This window comes from Uranotaenia lowii, chromosome 3 (assembly GCF_029784155.1).
Source record: "Uranotaenia lowii strain MFRU-FL chromosome 3, ASM2978415v1, whole genome shotgun sequence".
NCBI lineage: Eukaryota > Metazoa > Arthropoda > Insecta > Diptera > Culicidae > Uranotaenia > Uranotaenia lowii.
In genome coordinates, this window is record NC_073693.1 from 177,758,343 (window position 1) to 177,781,502 (window position 23,160).

Sequence of the window (23,160 nt, forward strand, 5' to 3'; positions counted from 1 at the left end):
ATAATTTTTGTTTGAATCGTACCGTAAAGTACTGAGATATTTCAACGCATATGAAAAGTGAATATTAACATATTTTTCAATTTGTTTTCGTTGTTTTCATCCCCGCCTTTAGACGAGGTTTATGTTCCATTTCGACCAACAACCTAACTTTGATATTTCTTTTATTTTCTATGTTGAAAGGGCTCTAATCTATTCAAAAAATATGAATTGAAATATTTGTGGAATAATTTTAACAAAAATTAAAAAACTAAAAGTGAATAAAAACTACAACCAAAAAAGTACAGAAAGTCAAGATCATAAGCCCCTGAAGTTATGCAATTATAAAAATAATGTCAAAAAAAATTCAGCGGAGATGTTTTCCGTTGGACAAAAGTATAATCATAAAACAATGCTTCTGTGATTTTTAAGCGAAAAAATAGGTTTTTGGTGGTTAATTTTCCCTGAAAGATATGAAGAAAACCGGAGATCTCCTGTTCCTAATCCAAATCTCCCCCACAGTTTCGTCTGGACTACTCTCCAAATGGGAATATGATTCGCAATAAAATATTTGAAAAAATATAATCATTTGGCAATCTTTCGCAACATTTATCGGTTTAAATTGGTCATTATTTGACGAAATGGCATGCATTTCAATTGAGTGTTCCGGTCGGGGCGGTCGAACATTTTGACGCCTCATTGACAGTGATGAATACCATCCTTAAAAATGTTATTCCATTTCTGAAGTTTAATAACTTTTTTATTTTAACTTTTATTGAAATGCAGTCTTCAGTCAGTCATAATTTAAATTTTAAGGAAAACATATCTTTTTAACATATCTTTACTTCATTTTCAATTGAAGGGTTGGAAAATTCCTCTGTTTTATCTTAAATTTGAAATAATATTTAATCACGAATTGAAATGTGAATTTTTTGTAAGAAAAAAAATTAGTTTTGATCTTATGAGAATTTATTAAAATCACATAGGTGATGATGGAATAGAATTTGATGAAAAAAAAATCAATTTTATTTCAAGAGTGTCAGTGATCAAAGTCCGATTCTTAGCTATATTAAAATTCTCCCACTTTTCCAAATAAAAGGCTAAAAAAGTTATAAAAAATCCAAATGTAAACAAAAATGCAGAGTTGAAAAACAAAGGCAAAATTATTGGAAATTCTGAATTTTTAATGGTTTACGGCTTAGTCAGTCATATTTTGTAAATCAAAACGAATGATTTTTACTACTGTCCAGACGTTTCGGCTATTTTTTTTCCATTATTTTCCACTGAAGAAGGCTGCTGTCTTCGACTTCAATGTTTCTATTTCAACTTTCAAACGCCGTATTGAATCTTACTTAAGTGACCAACTGAGAAATTAGGAAAAGTATCATGTAATGTACAAATAATATTAAGTAGATCATTAAGACACCTAAATATGTCAGATGATTCTATAACAAATAAACAATAATCAATAAACAATAAACAATAAATAAATAAAGTCTAAATAGAATGTTAATTTAATATATCGGCCTTGTCGGTAAAGTTATGTTTATTTAGTAGAAACATTTCCAGATTAAGAAAAAAAAAATCGTTTCATGTGGAACAAATTGATGACAAGCGATGAAAATGCTTCTAATCAAATTCTACTCACTCATTTTAAATATCTCTTAATATTGTTCCTTCTTCTGTCACGTTCCAAGAACGCACATCGGGTACTGCTAGAGAGTCAGCTGATTTGTTTGCCGCATTTTTCAGCAGTGTGTATAGTTCGCAAACCTTTAACTGTGACGACGCCTACTTCGCATCTTTGCCTACCTACAACATTAGGCTGCAACAGCCTGATTTCACTTTTGAGGAGGTGTTTATTGCTTTGAGTAAGCTCGATCCGTCGAAAGGGCCCGGTCCTGATGGGATTCCATCGTCGTTGGTATCAAAAATCGCAGCATCTCTTGCCGTACCGCTACGAATAATTTTCAACAGATCGATTTCTGAATGTGCTTTTCCCAGCCACTGGAAAACTGCTTCAGTATCTCCAATCCTTAAATCAGGAAACTGACACCGTGTAGAGAACTACCGGCCCATATCAATCCTGTGATGCTTTTCCAAAGTCCTCGAGTCTCTGATATACGAAAGGCTATATTCAGCAGCTAAACCAATACTCACCGAATACCAGCACGGATTTGTAAAGAAAAAATCGACGCTTACAAACCTGATGTGCTATGTAAATGAATTGCACACCGCAACAAATAAAAAAATGCAAGTTGATTCTATATATATCGGCTTTGCTAAGGCTTTCGACAAAGTACAACACAACATAGCAATAACAAAGCTCGAACGCTACGGTTTTCCTTCATGGATAATAAAATGGCTGCATTCCTACCTGGCAAAACGCCAAGGTTACATAAACATCCGAGGAACACACTCTACAGAATTCGACATGCCATCCGGTGTTCCACAAGGAAGTCACCTAGGACCGCTTATCTTTGTGCTGTTCATAAACGACATAGCTACCTACCTCAACTTGACTAAACTACTGTACGCCGATGACCTAAAAATTAACAGAGTCATTGACTCGATAGTGGACTGCATCGCGCTTCAGGAAGATATGAACAAATTATTGTTATGGTGTAATACGCATGGAATGGAAGTGAATGTCGGAAAGTGTAAATGCATAAGTTTTTTCCGGACTAGAGCATCAATTGTATACGAATATTCGCTCAGGGACTCCACCTTAGAAACAGTTTCAACGATAAAAGATCTCGGAGTTACTTTCGATCAAAAGCTCTCGTTCGCACAGCATATCTTGACAACCACAGCAAAAGCGTTTGCCTTATTCGGATTTCTTCGTCGGAATACACTGAGTTTTGAAGACCCCTATGCTCTTAAAACAGTATTCTGCTCGTTAGTACGAAGTGTACTGGAATATGCTGCACCTGTTTGGGCACCTTACCAATCCGTTCACATCGAAAGGATAGAGAGGGTCCAGAAAAAAATTCTTCGCTATGCATTACGAAGATTGCCCTGGCGAGATTCTGTACGTTTACCACCTTATTCCGAGAGATGTGGTCTTCTGTCACTGACGTCTTTGAGTCAAAGGAGGACATACTTGCAACGGATCTTCGTGTACGACATCTTAACAAACGTTATTGATTGCCCGCAATTGCTGTATTCTCTCAATCTGCACGCTCCAGCTCGACAACGCAATCGCAACGCAATCAAAACTTTCTCTGGCTACCAAGAAGCAGAACGAGTTTTGGCCAAAATCATCCACTACATCAATGCTGTCATGCTTTCAACGAGGTTTCCCACCTGTTCGACTTTAACGTATCAAATTCGATGTTTAAACGTTCGATCCGTGATTTAACTTAATTTTTAAAAATGATGCATTGTATGTTACTTAGGTTAATTTTAAATTTTAAGATTTTAAGTCTGTATGACTTCACGGTCAATGACTCCAAATAAATAAATAAAATTTCCTTACCTTCTATTCGCCTATTATTTTCATTATCTTCAAATAATCTTACTAAAAGAATATACCTCTCATCGATAAGGTCGATAAATTAAATAAGCAATCATAACTAATGGCCATTAAACTCTCCATAAATTAAAGTGAAGATAAAATAAAGATAAATTTTGGCCATAATGATTACTTTTCAAATTACCTCTCATTTTAGTAATATGAAAATTATTAGATTAAAAGTGAATCAGTTTTGAGTTTAATCAATCATTGATAACTGATTAACTTACAAATCGACATGAAGGGAAAAACAACTGATTTTGAATTTTTTTACTATACTTTATTCAATTTAGGGAATAATATTTTCGGGGATTGATTATGATGATGATGATGATGCATGATTTAAAAAGTAAAATCCAGCTGTTTTTTTTAATTTGGTAGTACAAGTATTTCTAACATTACTGAAGAAAGCTTAAAAATATTAATGGTTTTATTTCATATAACAAATTCGCTGAAGTCTACAACATGATTTGATTTTTACTTTTAAAAATATCTGAAATATCTGAAATAGTTAATATATTCTTTAAAAATTTGTTAAAATTCTTTTATTTCACAGGATTTGGAAAAGAAATCGAATAAAAACTTTTTTAACTTTTTTCGCAGTTGTCAAAATTACTTGGGATCTTGAAGAAAGTTGATAAAAACCATTAGTCTAAATTTGTTTTGTAATGTTTCGAAATTTTGTCAGAAAAGTGAAGAGTTTAACCTATTTTCAAAAGGTTTAAGTGCCGAAAATTGATCAAAATTAGCTCTTCATCGCACCTTAGAAAAGGTGAATTTGGAAAAACTGACAAAAAAAACCAAACTAAGGTCTAAATTAAGCTCAATTTTGCTGTGTTTGTTTGACCCAAATTGTTTTTGTTTTTGGGAGTTTAAAAAGAGATTTGAACGCTGCTGACGTGTTTCGATACAAAAAAATGAAAATTTTCGGTGGTTTAAGTCACGTTCTCATAGATTTTTTTTTTCAAATTATCACCGAATAGCATAGATTTGTCCGGATTTTATGTTGAAAAATTCGAGATCAAATCAATGATCAAATGTCATATGTATATTGCCAGTTATTGTAAAAATGTGTGCGAATTTGTTCAGCAAATTCTGAAATGCTTACTCTAGGGGCCCCCAACTTATATAAGAGTGAAACTATTCGAGATCTTATTTCAAAGGGGGGCCCTTACCTGTTATATGGATTATTTTAATTCCTAGTTTTCTAGAACTTAAAGCAGTATGATTAAAGTAATGTTTAAATTTTAACTTTCCTCAACTAATTCGCTTTGATAATGCTACTTTTCAAGCTTTTTTGTAATTCTCTCATGGTTTCTTTTCAATAAAATCAGAATTTTTATGGAATATTTGAAGTCAGATACGCGCAAAAATTCTCCAGGACAAGTGCTGACTGAAATGCTTTTGAAATGCTCAAGTTCGAGCTAAGCAAAAGCTATCGAAGTAAATACTATTACTTACTATGTTCTAGAATTGAGACGGTTACTAGTACGAAGCGCTGATGTTGTTTGTGAATTACTCGTATTCCCCAATTTGCACATTATTGTAATTAATAACGTTTACGTACAATAAAATCAAAATGTTTTTTACCTTGGTAGCATGAAAGACGTTATTATGAAATAGATTTCCAAATATGGGATAATAAAATTTTGGTTAAAATTAATGAACCGATAGGTATAAGCGCATTCTTTTCTATTCACCAGTTCTACGACAGACGGCAACAGGTTCCATATATTTCTACCTATTTATATCCGGGCTTACAAGAGTTGATCTCGCATCGCGGGGAATGTCATAACCAAACGTCTAGGTTGCCGTCTGCCGGTGATACCTAACAAAATAGTTTCACCTGATAAACAAAATTGAACCAAAATCTCGTAGTTGATTCCATCCAAGTACTTGTCCGGACCAAAGAAAAACATGTCAAGGTTTACCCTACTGATTAGCTTTGGACACGGCTGGATGACAAACTTTGAACGAAATCATCAAACGAAGAGTGGCTTGAAAGTTCGAGAATGTGATTAATTTTTCCAACGGTGAAATCTATCGACATTCGGATGAATTCAGAAAGCCGACGACGACGCACCGAACGTTTTGATCACACCCTTACCCCAATTTTTGTTGTCTGAGGTCAGCCACCCATCGTGGTCTCTCTCTCTAAAGTCGTTCAACAGGTTTAACCCTTCGCGAGGCCAAATCTAGCGTTAAAAATATCTATAAAATTAGCAGAAATGGAACCCACCAGGGAGAATCTCGATAGAAAAAATTTTCAAGGAAAGATACGATATAAAAATTTTTATTTTCGGCTTGTTTGGAAAAACAAAGAAATAATAGCGTTTCTTATCTGGTATCGAAGAACTTGTCTTTAACAGGTTGGATCGAAATTTTATTACCTTCTTATATGATAATGATTGGCTGGGTAGGGTCTTGGTTGGCACTACCAGCATAAAAGCCTACCTACACTTCTGATGTTTCCAATTCATTATATTTAACATTTGAAAAATCGTAGCTTAGCTTAGCTAAATAGTCATATCCACCTTAAAACATTGATCTTGAAATGCTTTAAAGATATGATCATTTATCCTAAATTTTAAAATAAAACTTTAGTATTATTACTAACTTAATGGTCTCACATCGATTCTCCAGCGCGTAAGGCCATGGTAAAAGACCTCCATTGTTGACGATCTGGAGACAGTTTCTGTTCCATTATTTCTTAAAAAATTAAAATATCATCTTGGATTCTAGATAAAATTTCAACAACTTCAATTTTTCAATGTTTTTGTTCTGCCATATTTGTTCTTACCAATTAGCCTGAAAATATCCAGTCTTTGTGAGTTTTGAATACCTAGGACTACTTAAAGCATCCGTGGTTGACAGTTAAGGTTGGAAGAGGTGAAATATTTCACGACTAGTTCAAGCAAAGTTATGATTGTGAAAATAACCTAAATTTTTTTTAGAATATGCGAAGTTGAAATTTTTTTCAAACTTCTTGTTACTGTAAATAGAGTCTACTATGTCTACTAAGCTTATGGGTATATATGGGACCTTCCTTCGATATTGAACGTCCGTCTAGCTGAAAAATATGCCAGTGGAAATCCAGGTGGCGTAGTAATGGCCCCTTGGAATCAATCACTTAGAATAAATTCATCTTTTCACATTTTTACAACTATTCTTCACTTCACCGAAGGTTTTTTTTATTAAATACAATCAACGTTCAATAAAAACAACTGGTTTAACTTTAACTTTTTAACAAATTTTCTAAATTTCCGGAGAAGCAGGCGATGGTTCGTTGGTATCGCACGTGCTTTTTTTTCGCTCCATTTGCTGCAAAATTTAAATTTTTGAAGTTTTAGTAGTTTGCTTTGTTATTAATCTATTCTGAGAAGTTTGTTACTGTGAAATTGTGATTATCTTGGATTAGTGGATAAAGCATAGTGATGTATAACTGCCTGATTAATTGTTTGTGTCCGACCCGATTCTCCACTTCCAGCAGTTGACATCGTTGAATGATCCACTACAAGAGGAAACACACTTCCTACTTTAATAATTAGTGAGCTGGCTCCATGATCCTTCTTATTCTGCACTGATGTTGCAATCCGGGAATTTCTACCTGAGAAATGTCAATGTTGGGAAATTCTGAAATACCGTGCTCATACATGTGCTCGTTATATAATTCATGTTCCAGATTTAAAATTTGCGATATTTTCCAAAGTTTTCTTTACCAGAGTTAATTCGGCGGTAAGTTTTTAATATTTTTTTCCGAAAAATTCGTTACTATGACGACACATTTGAAATTTTCTGGCCAATGGCTACTGTGAAATAGTCACAAACTTTCAATTGGTTATATCGATGTTGAAAACTTTCACATTTATTGCGCGAAATCTTTCGGAAGAGTTAATTTCAAAAAAATTTGTGATGATAATATTTTTTTTCTCTGTTCTTTCAATATTTATTTTCAAGAGCGAGTATAAGCGCTATATCCATGGTCAATGACCTGATGGTGATGGTGATTATGGTGCACAAAAATTTGAAACTTGTGGTTGTGGTTTGATTAAACGTTTAATGGACATATAGTACAATTACAACTTAATGATCAATTGATTTTAGTTATACCACAATGTTTTGGATTTCTGTGCAGAAAAATATCATTTTCATCCACAGAAAGACGAATTTACAAGAACTAGCATCAAGAAGCTCAGTAAATTCTTGCAAATGTGCTTCCATCGTGAATATTCCAAACATTTTATAAATAGCCATGGAAACGTATGGTACTGTACTGTTATCCACGGTTCTTCCTCTCTTGGATCCAGATGTCTCTGCGGCCAATAATAGTGGATCCAGCCAAGTTAAGATTAGTAGTAAAAATACTTTTACTACTCACCAGGATGCTGACAATATCTGGATGTGTATGTATCATAAGCATAAACATAAACAAATTTCCTAAATTTCTGACATCATAAAAATTTTCCGACCGGACTCGACCGAGACAAGCTACGTTTTCTTAAAATTCACTGAATAATAATTTTATTCAATAAAGCCACTAAAATTGCTATTCCATGGTATCTTGGCAACAACATCAAACTAAATTCCAAATTGACTCAATATTCTCTCCCTCTACCTCAATACATTCCTTCTGACTATTTCGAACGCTTTGGCTGTTCGCTGGCCCTTTTTCCGTAAACTTGTATAAATGACACTTCTCCCGTAAATGTTTGAAACTTGGTTTTCTGGTGTACATAGATGCAATATTTGGTTCGAAAGATCTTAACAAGACTAGAAAACGTCACTATGGGAACAAAAAAAATCAACCGTGGGAATATTTACCATTTCAAAAATCTGCATAAATATTCGAATGGAAATTTAAAAAGAATATCCAATAATATAAAAACATAAAATGAAAGTAAAAGACGTATTCATTACTTTGAAAGACAGCTCATGCCCATCGGACTTTTGGACATGTCGAACATATGTAGGCCGAAGAGAAAGGATGAATATACTCAAAAAAGCTTTTCTCAAAGAACATTATTTTCAGCCATTTTAGACTCAAAGTTGATTATTTTCGTAATCGACCCCTCTGATTCTGGGAGGTTCAATTTCCATCTTTCCAGGCTTGCGCTTGATGTAATGTTATCTTTCTTTTTTCATGCGTGTCTTTGAAATGAAAGTCTATTCTAATTTCTGTTAATGATAGCATATCATAATTATTTTTGAACCAATTTCGTGGTTCCGTAACCTTACAATGTATTATGATTAAAGAGTTGTGTGCCGAAAAAAACTAACATGCAATTGAATTCACCAAATCTTCAAACTTGCATGCTAGGATATCATAATTGCAGTTGAACGTTTGAACTATTTCCAATCACCAAAAGCCTTTCAATGTAGATATGCAACCAGTGACAGATTGCTAGACCTTCACTTTACAATCCAACTGATAATGAGCTTTCGGTGGTTGCACTTACCAGCACGCGATTAGTTCGGCTCCACCATCAGCCCAGCTAAGAGAGGTGGAATCACTCACTTTTCAAATGGTCAAAAGTTGAGGTGACATTTTATTACCATCCTTGGATGGACGCTCTCAAATGGATATTTATTGCGTGTTTCTGTGTTTGTCCGCCGGACATTTGAACGATCTGTAAAAACATTTGCGCGACACTGTCCTAGCATGTCGTCCCCTTGGTACCATAACTATGTATTCGTTAACCAGGAAGAAAGGCTTTTGTCGATGTATTGAAAATTTATTCCAAAGAAAAGTATCTCTAGGCTTGATATATTCAACAAAAACATAACTCAAGGCGTCATCAAAAATTTAGGAAATTACTTATGTATATGTCCAAAGGAACACATGTCAGTGAAGTCAATGGTTCCGGCAAGTTAACCTGCTCAAAGTTCTTGCCCAGCAAAGCTCACAGAACCCATTAAGTAGGTATGGCGGTGGTGAGAAAAACGTGAACCGCCAAAAGCCTTCTGCAGAATTCTAGTATGAACATGAAGGGCATCAGCGTCTTGGAAAGTGAACACGCCATCTCAAAACCCTATTGATTGATGGAATTTGTTTCGAAAGAGATCAACTAATTAATATGGTTGCACCGAGTTGTGTCTGACGATTGGAGGAGATTTTTTTTGTCGCTTTTCCAATTAAGTGTGTGTAAGCCTTAAAAGTCTAGAACTATAATTTTGGTTTTTGGTTTAGTTCTCGAGATTTAAATAAGGATTGAAAATTGCCAAGGGCCTTCTATTGATTTGATTGCTTTTTTTGATTGAGAACGCAAGGATAAATATTTTCAAATTTGTGATTGCATCAGTCATTGATTTTTTTTTTAGATTTAAAGAATGCTGGATATACCCCTTATATGTCTAATCAGAATGTTACAGATTACGTCAAACGGGTGTTTAAAATTTAAAATTTATAAATTAAAAAAAAAATTAAGCATTTTTGAGTCTCAGTTCATCTTTCACCAACCATCACAATGAAATGTTGCTTACTACCTCAGCTTGTCATTCACTTTGTTTGTTTGTTTTGCTCATTCCAGATAGACATGGATTTTGACGATGGACAGGATCGCATTGGGCCCATGTACCGGGATCGGATCGTTTTTATAACCGGTGGTACAGGTTTCATGGGAAAAACTCTGATCGAGAAGCTGTTGAGGTGAGATGATGTTGGGTTTGAAACTAAGGTGGCAACAGGTTGAATGTTTCCCCCGAAAAAAACGAAACTCTTTACAGATTAATTTTGTTGCATTTGTACGCTAGGATCTTCAGTTTATTAGAAAATGAAATAAAAAAAAAACAACAAAATTTTAATCTTGAGTTCAATTCAAACTATGACATGGAGTTATAATATATAGATATTTTATATTTTATGAGGGATGATAATATAAAATAGAAAAAAATTACAGTAACAATTAAAAGAAGGATACCTACCTACCTAAGGGTCCAGCGCCGATTGACCGGCGCATAGGGCTGAGATAAAAGATCTCCACTGCTGGTGATCCGGAGCCAGCGTCTTCACTAGCTGCCAGCCGAGGTTCTCGTCAACTGTGCGGATTTCAGCGGCTAGACTTCGCCGCCACGAGCTTTTGGGCCTGCCTCTTCTTCGATGCCCATCTGGATTCCAGTCAAGCGCCTCTCTGCAAATCTAGTTTTCATCTCTTCGCAGCGTGTGCCCAATCCATCTCCACTTACGTTCCCGAATCTCGATTTCTAGCGCCTTTTGATGACACCGGCGATGAAGTTCAACGTTTGAGATCCAGTTGCCAGGCCACCAAGCGCGGATGATGTTCCGCAGGCAGCGGTTCACAAAAACTTGCAGTTTCCGCGTCGTCACCGCATATGTGCACCAAGTTTCACACCCGTACAGCAATACGGATTTGACGTTTGAGTTGAAGATTCGGATCTTAGTTCGTAGAGAGATCTGGCGTGAACGCCAGATGTTTCGGAGACTCGCAAACGCAAATCGGGCTTTTCTGATCCGGGTCTCGATGTCCTTCTTGGTCCCACCATCAGGCGTAATCTGGCTACCAAGATACTGGAAGCACTCCACTGTCTCAACCTGTTGTCCAGCTACCACGAAATTGGAACGATTTTCTGTATTGATTTCCATCGACTTGGTCTTTCCGACATTGATTTTGAGACCTGCTGCCTTGGAGCTTTCGGTGAGGTCTTCGAGTTTGCTCTGCATGTCTTGTTGTGTTTGGGCGAGCAAAACAATATCGTCTGCCAGGTCAAGGTCGTTTAGTTGCTCCATGGTTGAAGGATTCCACGGCAATCCTCGGTTTGGTCTACAGTCAATCGATCCAGTCAAGATCTCATCCATTACGATGAGAAAAAGCAGCGGTGACAAAATACATCCTTGTCTCACTCCAGCAGTTACCGGGATTGGTTCGGACAAGACACCGTCGTGCAAGACCTTGCACGAAAATGCCTCGTACTGTGCTTCGATGAGATGGACTAGTTTCTCTGGGACCCCTCGTCGTCTAAGAGCAGCCCAGATGTTTTCGTGGTTCAGTCGGTCAAATGCTTTTTCGAAATCAACGAACACCAGCAGAAGAGAGTCCTGGAATTCGTTGATTTGTTCCAGTATTATTCGTAGCGTTGTGATGTGGTCCACACATGATCGTCCGGATCGGAATCCAGCTTGTTGCCGTCGGAGTGTAGCGTCGATTTTCTCCTGGATCCTGTTCAGGATCACTTTGCAGAGTACTTTGAGGGTTGTACAGATCAAAGTTATGCCACGCCAGTTACCGCACTCTGTTAGGTCTCCTTTCTTTGGGACCTTTACGAGGATACCCTGCATCCAGTCGACAGGGAATGTTGCAGTATCCCAAATGTCAGCGAATAGACGGTGCAACATTTGTGCTGACAAGGCAGGGTCGGCTTTGAGCATTTCAGCAGGAATGCAATCGATTCCAGGTGCTTTGTTGGATTTCATGTTTTTGATTGCCGCTTCTATTTCAGCCAGCGAGGGCGCTTCCGAGTTGACGCCATTAATGCGACTTACTGTGGGCGCCTCGAGCTGCGGGTTCTGTTGGCCATTGCTATTTGTAACTCGAAAAAGTTGATCAAAATGCTCAGTCCAACGCTTGAGCTGATCTGTTCGATCTGTCAGCAGCTGACCTGCTCGGTTTTTCAGCGGCATTCTTGCATTAGTCCTTGCACCACTAAGGCGGCGAGAAATATCATATAATAATCGGATATCTCCAATGGCGGCGGCTCTTTCTCCCTCTTCGGCTAGGGAGTTTGTCCAGGCTCTCTTGTCTCGTCTACAAGCTCGTTTAACTGCCTTTTCCAGCTCCGCATATCGTAAGCGGGCGGCTGCTTTGGCTGACCCGGTACATGCCTGCTCAATTCCGACTTTCGCCTTTCTCCGATCATCGATCATCCTCCAGGTTTCATCCGACATCCATTCACTTCGTCTTCCACAAACTTTACCGAGAGTACCATGGCTCGTCGTGATAAAGGCATTCTTGATTCCACACCACTGTTCTTCGACTGTTCCGTCTGTCGGCAGCTCCGAGGCTCGGGATTCTAGCTGTTCAACGTATGCCCTTTTCACCTCTGGATTTTCCAACCGGCGGACGTCGTATCGACACCCGACTTTCTCCTCACGCCGTTGGACACGCGCAACTCTCAGTCGTATCTCGCCAAGGACGAGGTGATGGTCAGATGCAATGTCTGCGCTTCGTTTGTTGCGGACATCAAGAAGGCTCCTTCTCCATTTTCGGCTGATGCAGATGTGGTCAATTTGATTTTCTGTTCGGCCATCTCGGGATACCCAAGTGACCTTATGTGCTGGTCGATGGGGGAAGAGCGATCCACCGATCACCATGTTGTTGTTGCCACAAAATTCTACAAACAGCTCTCCGTTTTCGCTCATCTGTCCTAGGCCATGGCGCCCCATGATGCGCTCAAAGTCCTGATTATCGGAGCCAATCTTTGCGTTGAAGTCGCCTAAGTGGATTTGAATGTCACCCTTCGGAATTCTCTCAACCACGCTGTTCAATTGACTGTAAAACTGCTCTTTCTCCTGCAAATCGGCAACGTCAGTTGGCGCATAACACTGGACCATTGTAAGGTTTCTAACCCGTGTTCTGAATCTGGCTACGATTATTCTTTCGTTTATCGGTTCCCATCTTATGAGGGCCGCATGGGCCTGCGGGCTTAACAGGAAACCAACTCCTCGTTCCCGAGTAGCATGTTCTCCTCGTATGCCAGAGTAAAGCAGTACTTGCCCGGACTGTGTCTTGTGTTCTCCAGTGTTAGGCCAACGGACTTCGCTCAGTCCCAATATCTCTAGCTTGAGGCGGCTAGCTTCTCTAGCAAGTTGAGCCAGCTTTCCTGGCTGGGCAAGGGTCAAAACATTCCAAGTTCCAATTCTAGTCTGTGTTTTCATGCTAAAAGTCGTTGCCAAAGTTCCAATTCGGTTATTTCTTCTCTCAGTTTCTGTAACAATAAAAGATTTCAGGAGCAGTAGGTTGTTAGCCTAAAGTCCCTATCCCGCGATGGGGCTGCCATCTTGGACTTAGCTGGCGGGAGCCGCATTTCATAAATTCAGCCGCTTGCTGCAAGACAGACGCTGTTTGAGCCGCCCCTGACCTGGAGAACAGACGCTCGGTTGTTGTTGCACGCCGCCCCTGACCTGGGGAACAGACGCGTGCGGCCACTTTCTCAGTCTGCATGCGACCAAAGCATCCACCGGGGTTGGGTACCCGATCTCCGCTTAGGTTACTCGCACCCCAGCCGGCACCGCGGGGAGGTAGAGATAGGAGTTGTGAATAAGAGGTGATATGACCACTATGGGGTCTCGTGTTGCACATTATCCACCGTTTACCAGCCAAAAAAGAAGAATAACTCGAGAAATATTAAAGACCTAACAATAAGAATTCAGGACTCAGAACTCAGGCATCAGAATCAGTATTGTTTACGAGTTTTGATCACCGCTAGTTGTTGTTATCTTTTTAAGTTGATATTTTTCGGTGATTGTTGAGCCAAATAATAACAATTTCTTTACGTTTCGGTTTTTTTCTGAAGATGGCTGAAATTGTCCAGTAGGCCGAAACGTAAAGAAATTGTTATTATTTGTCTCAACAATCACCGAAAGGTATCAACTTAAAAAGATAATAACAGAATCAGTATTCAGAATCAGAATTGATAATCAAAATTCAGAATCAGGATTCAGATTCAGAATTCAGAATCCGAATTCAGAATCAGAATTCAGAAATCAGAATCAGAATTCAGAATTCAGAATTCAGAATTCAGAATTCAGAATTCTGAATTCAGAATTCAGAATTCAGAATTCAGAATTCAGAATTCAGAATTCAGAATTCAGAATTCAGAATTCAGAATTCAGAATTCAGAATTCAGAATTCAGAATTCAGAATTCGAAATTCAGAATTCAGAATTCAGAATTCAGAAATCAGAATTCAGAATTCAGAATTCAGAATTCAGAATTCAGAATTCAGAATCAGAATTCAGAATCAGAATTCAGAATTCAGAATTTAGAATTCAGAATTCAGAACCAATCAGAATTCAGAATTCAGAATTCAGAATCAGAACTCAGAATTCAGATTCAGAATTCTGAATTAAAGTTGAAGTTATTTTAGAAAATATGGTGCATAAAGTTTGAAAAAAATTGGGAGTTAAAATTCTTTTTTTTTCATTTTTAAGTTACCCAGTGTAATTTGAATACAGAAAGTTTACTATCGTTTTATCATTTCAATTTTAGATGCACGGAAGTTGAACAGATTTACCTACTCGTTCGAACCAAAAAGGGAAAAACGCCAAAACAACGCCTGGAGGATATTTTCGCTAACCCGGTAAGTGACCTACGCGCTTTAAATTCCAGAAAATACACTTAACCTTAACCTGTCGACTGCTATGAGGTTCGCGAAGAGTTCTCGCAAAGCGGGCCAAGGTCGAAAACTTGCAGCGAGCGCCGGCCTTCCCCGCGCCCTGCATGGCAAAATGAAATCAACAGTGCTGTTGGTATGCTGTATGCTTAGAGCGAAATTAATGATGAACCATTCGGCCAACCTTGAGTTGCTCAACAAGCAAGCAAAGAGACGTGAAAGACGCAAACTCAATCAATGAATGAAGCAACCGCTGTTCGCTAAGTCTACGGACGGAGAGACTCACTCAACCAATACCATTACGATTCGATTACCGATGATCAAGCGTGATCTTTCTACTACGAGAAGATGTCTGCGCGACCCAGTCCGACCGATGCGCCGGCCATCGAGTTGAATCAATGCACCCAAAAATATTAAACTTTCCGCAGCCAGTACCTACCTTGCGATAACTTTAAACCAAAAATATCAACAAAAACACCTCAATATAGGGCTGTTAGATGTTTAACACCCAGCCCAGCAGCATGTTTATCAAGTGATCAAAAGCTGACAAACCAATTCACAAGCATGGCATGATGTTTCCCCATCATACTTGTACGAAATCGGCTGCTGCTGCTGCTGCTAGGCTAAGTCGATTTATTTTGAAACAGTGCGGAAGTTTCTCATCTAAAGTTTAAATTTGAATTCATGATTGAAATAGACAGTTTAGGTTTAGTAGGGTATCAGCACATATACCAGCTAGAAAAATTAAGGGGCAATTCATGTATTTATAGAAACCAAGAAACGATTACGTACCCTACATTAGAATAAGTACAGTACCACAACAAATATGTACATTTTAAACTTGTTTTATTCGAGTTCTCAAATATCGTCGGTAATTTTAACATGAAAATTGCTTCAAGTTGTGTTTTGTGAACCTTCTGGAATCACATTTTGAAACATGTACCGTTTTTTCACTCTCTTTCTTTTCCTTCTTCTTCTTCTTCTTCTTTTATCAACATAGCCAAAACATGTAAGCATCCTGGAAAATAAAATCTCGCGTCCTTAATTTTTCTAATCACCGTAATCTCTGTTATATTTAGACATGCATTGCAGAGATTACTACGGCCGGAACAAGGGAAGGAAGGAATCCCTGCCAAACGATTCATATAGTTTTTTTTTCTAAAAATAATACATTGTTAAATCTAAAACTGTAAAAAGGTTGGATCTCACCAAATAAGTTGGCATCGAGAGGATACATGTTTTACTGATTCAGATTCGACCGTCTTTATTTGGCAGGAGCAGGGTTGTTGAGGTTTTGATACTGGGACCGAAACTTCTGAAGCCGTTTTGCTGCTCCTCACGTCTTTCCGGTGTCTAAAATATCGAAAGGATTTTCCCATGTTATATAGCGCACTTCACAATTAGTTCACAATATTTACATTCGCAGTTATAATCAGCTGGATTCCATGTTTGATTAATTGTATATTATTTTTACTCTTGGAAAAACACTTATTGTATGGACCAAAAATTATGACGTTCTTGCAAAGCAACGCCTATTTAGATTCAATTCAACCCCTTTTCCACCCTCTATAAACTTCTTGACATCCTGAAAGCAAATTGGCATGCACTATGCTTTAGGGTACAAAATAGAGTGCCCCAAATGACCCGAAATTTGAAAAAGTTATGCGCTGCAGGCTTAAATTGATCCTAGGCCTAGTACAAGGTCTCATGCCAAATTTGGGCCAGATCGGATCACGGGAAAGGGTCGCTCAACGAGCCCAAAGTTTGTATGGGATTTTGAGACATTTTGTTCGGGAGGAATACGAAAATCAAGATTTTCATGAATAACTTTGGCCCCCTTCGGCCGAGGCTTAAAGCCTCGACTTTGACAAACATTTCATCCGAAGACTGCATTTCGATTCAAGTTAAGACACAAAAGTTATTAAGCTTTGACTTGAATTTGAATTGACTTGAAAACAAACATGACACTTCTTCAAAAATCATCGAAAAAACTGTTAGGGAGGAGTTGGGTAAGACAGACACAGCGGTAAAATGGACACTTTCATTTAGAGATGTACCGAATAGTGGTATTCGGCGATCGGCCGAGTAGTGGTATTCGGCGAACGGCCGAATACCGAATATTGACCTTTTCAACTATTCGGCCAAACGAATATTCGGCCGAATATTCGGTCGAATATTCTGTTGAGTTTTCAATAGGAATACTTCTATTTCTACTGCTATTTCTAATAGAAATCTTCTATTTCTGCCATCTAAATGTACCTCATGTTAGTAAGTCGATTATTTCCAACCAGATCTATCAGATCTATTTTAAGTAGAGGTCTCATTGGTTTTGAAAATGTCACCATAAGCTAAAAGGACATCAGATGATTTGTCGCTTCTAGGACGTTTATCTCAAAAGAGATTTGATTCCAGTGAAATCTGAGACAAAACATGTCAAAACAAGTATAAAGCTATTTGAAATTGCCTTTTCTTATTTTATTTAAAATCCGGAAAGTTTTAAAAAATATGTGGATTAAAAATATAATGTTTAACTGAAACAATAAGTTTTTTATGATTTTGAAAATTTTTAAACTTTACTTTAGTATCTAATATATAAAGAGGAGTTGGACTATATATGTTTGTTTGTTTGTTTGTACAGTCCCCCCACAATCATTAGTCACTTAACGTATCCATTCACCACAAAATGCTTGTTTATTTGGGTGTAAGTTGACCAAATATCAAGCTTTGCATGAATTTCAGTAATTAAATGCTTCCTCTTTGAGTTCAAATGTGTTTTTATTGTCAGTTCTGTTAAAAAAATACCTAACAGTATTTACCGAAAAAATCAGCGTTTTTCAAAACCACAATTATGGGTCAAAATTGTAGCCCGTAACAATTATTAGTCAAAATGCTCACAATTATTAGTCACATACAGTGAGCGAAATAAGAATAGCACCACTATGTGTTTTGCTTGTTAAAATATGAATACTTGAAAAGTACGAAAATTTTCTTCCACAGTTTGTTCTGAATTACTTAACGGATAAATCAAGCATAAGTTTCCTTTTTTTGGACGTAGCAATTGGCGTTGAGAACCAAAAATGTGAAAAAAGGGTGCGAAATAAGAATAGCACCACTTGAGTTTTTCAACAAAAACAAGATTATTTTTCAAAATTTACTGTGTAAAAGTGAATAATAATGCTTCTACGAATAATTTGAATAGATAACTGCACTTTAAGGTGTTTTCCAGAATTCCAAAGGTTTTCAAAAATATTGAAAGGGGGTTTTAAAAGATGCGTTAAGGAATTTGATATTTGAGCTATAAAACTTTATCAAACTGCTTGATCTCTTTATTAACATTCATTATTATGATGCAAAATGATGAAACATAGATTTGAGGCTGAGTTTGAATCCAAAAAGCAGGTTGAAATTCAAAAATACTAATGTTTTTTAATAATCAAACACTTTTTCTCTAGTTTTAAGTCATAGATGGCAGCACTATCTTGCCATTTAACCAAATTCATGACCATTTTCGAATATTCGGGATTAACTAGGGAGTGCTGGGTAATTTTGGTCAAGAAATAAATACATATACCGTGTAAACACTTTGGTAATTCTAAGATCACTAAATCCAAAAAAAATTAGAATTGCATCAAGGTCCCAAAAAGTGAATTTTTTGGACCGATTATCAGAATAAAGTTTTACTTTGCGATAGAGCTTGATAGACCAGAAGGCTAGCAGTATTATTGGTATGATTCGCAATTTAATCGGAAGTTGAGATGAGCAGGAATTTTGGCGGTTGTACATTTTTGTGCTGGTAATTCTTTTGCTATTCCGGAAAAGTTTTCTGCAGCGTGAACTTGCACAAAACTGTGATGGGAAAATACCTCAAAATGATGGATATGGGCCTAAATAAACCTGGAAAATCCATATTGAGACTAAATTTGGTATTAACTGCAAAATAGTGCTGCCATCTACGACTTGAAACTGGAAAAAGTGTGGTTTACTGAATAAAATCAAAGTTTTTGATTTCCAACCTATTTTTTCTGATTCAAAATTAATCGGGAATTTTTGTTTCTTCTTTTCACATCATTTTAATGAAGAAAGTAAGTAGTTGGTAAAGAATTACAGCTTAAATATCAAATTCCTTAACGCTAGAGGAGCATCTCTTAAACCCCTCTTTTAAAACCTTTGAAAACCTTTGGAATTCTGGAAAACTTCTTAAAATGCAGTTATCTATTCAAAGCATTATTATTCACTTTTACACAGAAATTTTTTAAAAATAATCATGTTTTTGTTGGAAAACTCAAGTGGTGCTATTCTTATTTCGCACCCTTTTTTCACGTTTTTGGTCCTCAACGCCAATTGCTGCGTCCAAAAAAAGTAAACTTATGCTTGATTCATCCGATAAGCAACTCAGAACAAACTGCGGAAGAAAATTTTCGTAAATTTCAATCATTCATATTCTAACAAGCAAAACACATAGTGGTGCTATTCTTATTTCGCTCACTGTAGTTTAATTTTTTTTTCACATTTCGAAATGATGAGTTTCGAATATGCAAAATGCATATATTTAAGGTTTCAAATGCGAAAGCAAGATTCGAATAAGGTTTTTTAAATGATGGCATCTGGATATCAATAACAAAAAAACTGAATGAAGTATCCGAAATCTGATCACAGACATCGAATTTTAATGTTTATATTTGGAACCCCAAAACAAAGAATTATTCTAATCTTTGCTTGCCAGATGATTTTCCGCCAATTTCTGGGTTATTTTCCTAAATATCTGTCAATACCAAAATTATTTAATAAAAATCCCAAAGAAAAAGCACTTGAAAATCTGTTTTTTTTATATCCAAATACATTAGTCAATTTCCACTCTTATTTTAAGATTCCATCGTTCAAATTAATTTTGATGACATTTGCTCAAAAAATTGGACGCAAACTACATAATTCTATTTCTAATCAATCAATTAAAATTTTCGTTTGATTTTTCAAATAAAGTGAATAAAATTGGGTTAAATCTGGAAAATATGGCAAGCTTAGTCTTATCTTATTGAAATTCGATACTCGAGACTAAATTTGAGAAAAATTTTAAAACACAGTAGTAGAATTGTGCACCTGGAATAAGATTTCAAGGTTTTGGTTTAAGGGGGGGGGGGGGGTAGGGTCTAACACTTTCAAAAAATCGATTTTTTTATTTTTTTATTTTCTTATTGTAAAACATTTCAAGAATGTTGTGTCAAATTTTCAAGTCAATTGAAGCAAAACTGTAGAAGTTATAGGCCTTTATCCCCTCCTATCTAATACTGCAAGAATGCAAGAGCAGAAACTTCAAACGCGTTTTTCTCGAAAGCACATTTTTAAAGTCCGTGGACATCGTCATTTGAAAACTACTGATCCGATTCTTTTCAAATTTGGAACATATATTCTACATATCAAATACCAGACCCCAACGTTTTTCTTTTTTGATTTTTTTTACTTTGGGGAGATCTTAGAGGTGAAAAATGGCGGATTTTTAAGTGAAAAATCGTAGTTTTTACTTCAAACAGCGACAAAAATTTCATAAAAATATTTTTAAGTTAAACAAAAACGTTGGGGTCCAGAAAAACATTTTGCTCCGATTTTTTGACTTCAGATGATTCTGTTTTCTAAAAGGCATCCTCGAAAACGCTCCGTCACCGGCTCATTTTTCAATATTTTTCTACGAAAAAATTACTAAATGTTCTTTTAACAATGCTTTGTATAATGCAAAAAATTTGAATACATTTGTTTGAACGATCGCTCTAGAAAAAAATCGTGAAAATGGTGTTTTTTTATACCCGTTAGACCCTACCCCCCCTTAAGTTCTGAGTCGAGATTATTACACTTGAATCTTTTAGTCTTTCATCAACATTTGATTAAGAATTTGAAATTTTGAGTTTAGGGAAGAACATTTCGCTTGGCATTTCTGGAACCTAATGGGGAGAGGCGGTTTAGCCCCAAATCCCCCCCGTTCGTACGGCCATGCTTCATTCAATATGGTATCCAGATATTGCCCAGATATTTTAGCTTCAGAAACAGACGAGAAATCTGTTCTCGAGAGCGACCCTACACAACACTACTACCCTAATAACACAAAAAGTGAAATGAATACTCGGCACCTAAAAAACTCATGACTTAAATGCCTTCATAAAACTATTTGTGAATACAAAAAAATCAACAATTAAAAATAGACAAGATTACAACTTCTTCTAGCAACATTCAAAAAAGTCTTTGAGTATTTGATATTGACGATTATAACTAATTTAACAACATCGTGGAAGACTGCCAAACGAATTGACTTATGTTTTAAGGAATATCAAAGAATTTAAATTTGGTTCTTCTTCTGTAATTATTTTTTTTAGATTAAAGAAAAGCTAGCGGGAGTGTAATTCCTTTTGAATTTCTGCCCCCGTAGGCACAAAACCTCCTCTCCATTTATTATTCTTATCATTATTTTTTGCAATTCAATGATTACAATTTTTATCATTTCCACTTATATGTATTGAAAGCACACAATTCCCGCATTTTGTAGAATTGGTAAAAATAGACAAAAAGAAAACTTCTATATTTTTTTTCTTAAAAGTCAAAATTTCTAGTGACATCCGGAAAAAATTATCACTGAACACTTTAATTCGAAAATTGACTTGAAAACAAAGATGATAAAAACTGCCACTTATTCAAAAATCATCGATGAAACTGTTAGGGAGAAGTTGGGTAAGACGGACACAGCGGTAAAATTGACACTTTCTTGATAGCAAACATTCTCAACTGCTCATCTGCACGAAAACTGTGATAAAAAAACAATATCTTATTTTCTATTGCGATTCGACATCACTCCCTGCTTACACGACTATTAACCCTTATAATAGTTATGAGATTGCCAATTTGTTTCATATGTGTTACATGCAACTTCATATTTAATTAAAAGAATTGTTTATCTCAATCCGATTCTTGTTCCTCAGATCATTGTTCTTACGACCAAAAATGTTTGTGGAGTTTATGAACAGATGAAAGATGCCAAGTTACAAAGGGTTCCAGTCCAGCTCGATGTATTTTTTTAAACAGCTTTTTAACTATCGAAAAGAAATATGTATTATCATTGATTAAATTTATAAGGAGTTCAACATTTTTTTAAATCGACTCAGCCGACCTACCAGGCTAAAGGTGTGAGAACAAATCTCGCTAGTGTGTAGACTCGGTGCATAAACAGGCAGCCCAATGTTGATGCATTTCGAAATGCACAAGTACTGTTGCAAAACATTCTGCACTCAAGTAGATATAAGAGTACTTACGTACCTCTGTTTGGGTTCCTATAAGCGCTTACATTCAAGATTATTGGTACCTACCTACCTGAGTTGCTTTTGATATCGAAACCATCTCACGGGTGGAGGAAAAAAAAACGACATTTCCGAACGCACGGTGAACTTGGCCATAGAATTTGTGTACGATGTTTTGATCACGGCATGTTAGTGCACCGACAACGACGACGACCAGTTGATTCCGATCTCCTATTAGGGATAATTATTGAAATTACCTTCAGTTTTATGAGTGATACTCGAAACATGCTGAAGAATTAGAAACCATCAGCCGTGCATTAGGTAGTTTTACCTAGGTAGAACATCCATCGCCGTGACGGAAACTAGATTAAGAAACTGGGCTTCAGCTTTTGTGCCAATTATGCCAACCTACCGATTGGTGAACAGTTTAGTGTGGCCCGCAATTATCGGCAAACCCATTGGATGTTGCGTCAAAGTTCTGCCGATGTCCGGTATCAGACAAGTGGACAGAAACAACACTAGAACCGGATAGTTTTTGATTGATGAGGCGTTGGAAATTAGTTCCATGCTAAAGTTTGTCTAAAAGGCTAAACGTTTTCTTTTTCTGCTCCCCTTCAAATTACATCATACGGATTCTAATTTAGATTATGGCGGTATCGATTAAATTTTGTGTGGTAGGTATATACCTGCATGCATATCATCACAGATCTCACTCTATTGAAACTACTCAAATGAAAACATTTTTCTAACTCACTAATGGTTCAAAATCTGAATTGGGCCAAATAAAAATACCAGAATACACCTACTTTGCGAAAAAAAACTATAGACATCTTTGTTGTAAACGGTTGAACTTTAATTTATTTACGCAGTATTTAAGTTTCTTAAAAAATCAACCATTGTGGAATGCCAATTCGCTACACAATCTATCTTATGACTTTTCAATCAATGTTTTTTTTTTTTGTTTTTAATAAAATATTATTATTACGCATACTTATCATTCAAGATTTACTATCGTTCATGTTTTTAATTTTAAACTCACCTACTAAAC

At 36.5% G+C, this 23,160-nt stretch overlaps 1 protein-coding gene across 1 annotated transcript in view; it reads left to right on the forward strand.

The window, feature by feature from the left end:
• The window catches only part of LOC129754628 (putative fatty acyl-CoA reductase CG5065), a 76,508-nt gene that overhangs the window by 30,454 nt on the left and 22,894 nt on the right, over nt 1–23,160 (forward strand). The window contains exons 2-3 of the mRNA XM_055750792.1: nt 10,018–10,136; nt 14,712–14,802. Coding sequence (XP_055606767.1) covers nt 10,024–10,136; nt 14,712–14,802 — 204 coding nt within the window. The 5' untranslated portion in view covers nt 10,018–10,023. The remainder of the gene's footprint in view (nt 1–10,017; nt 10,137–14,711; nt 14,803–23,160) is intronic.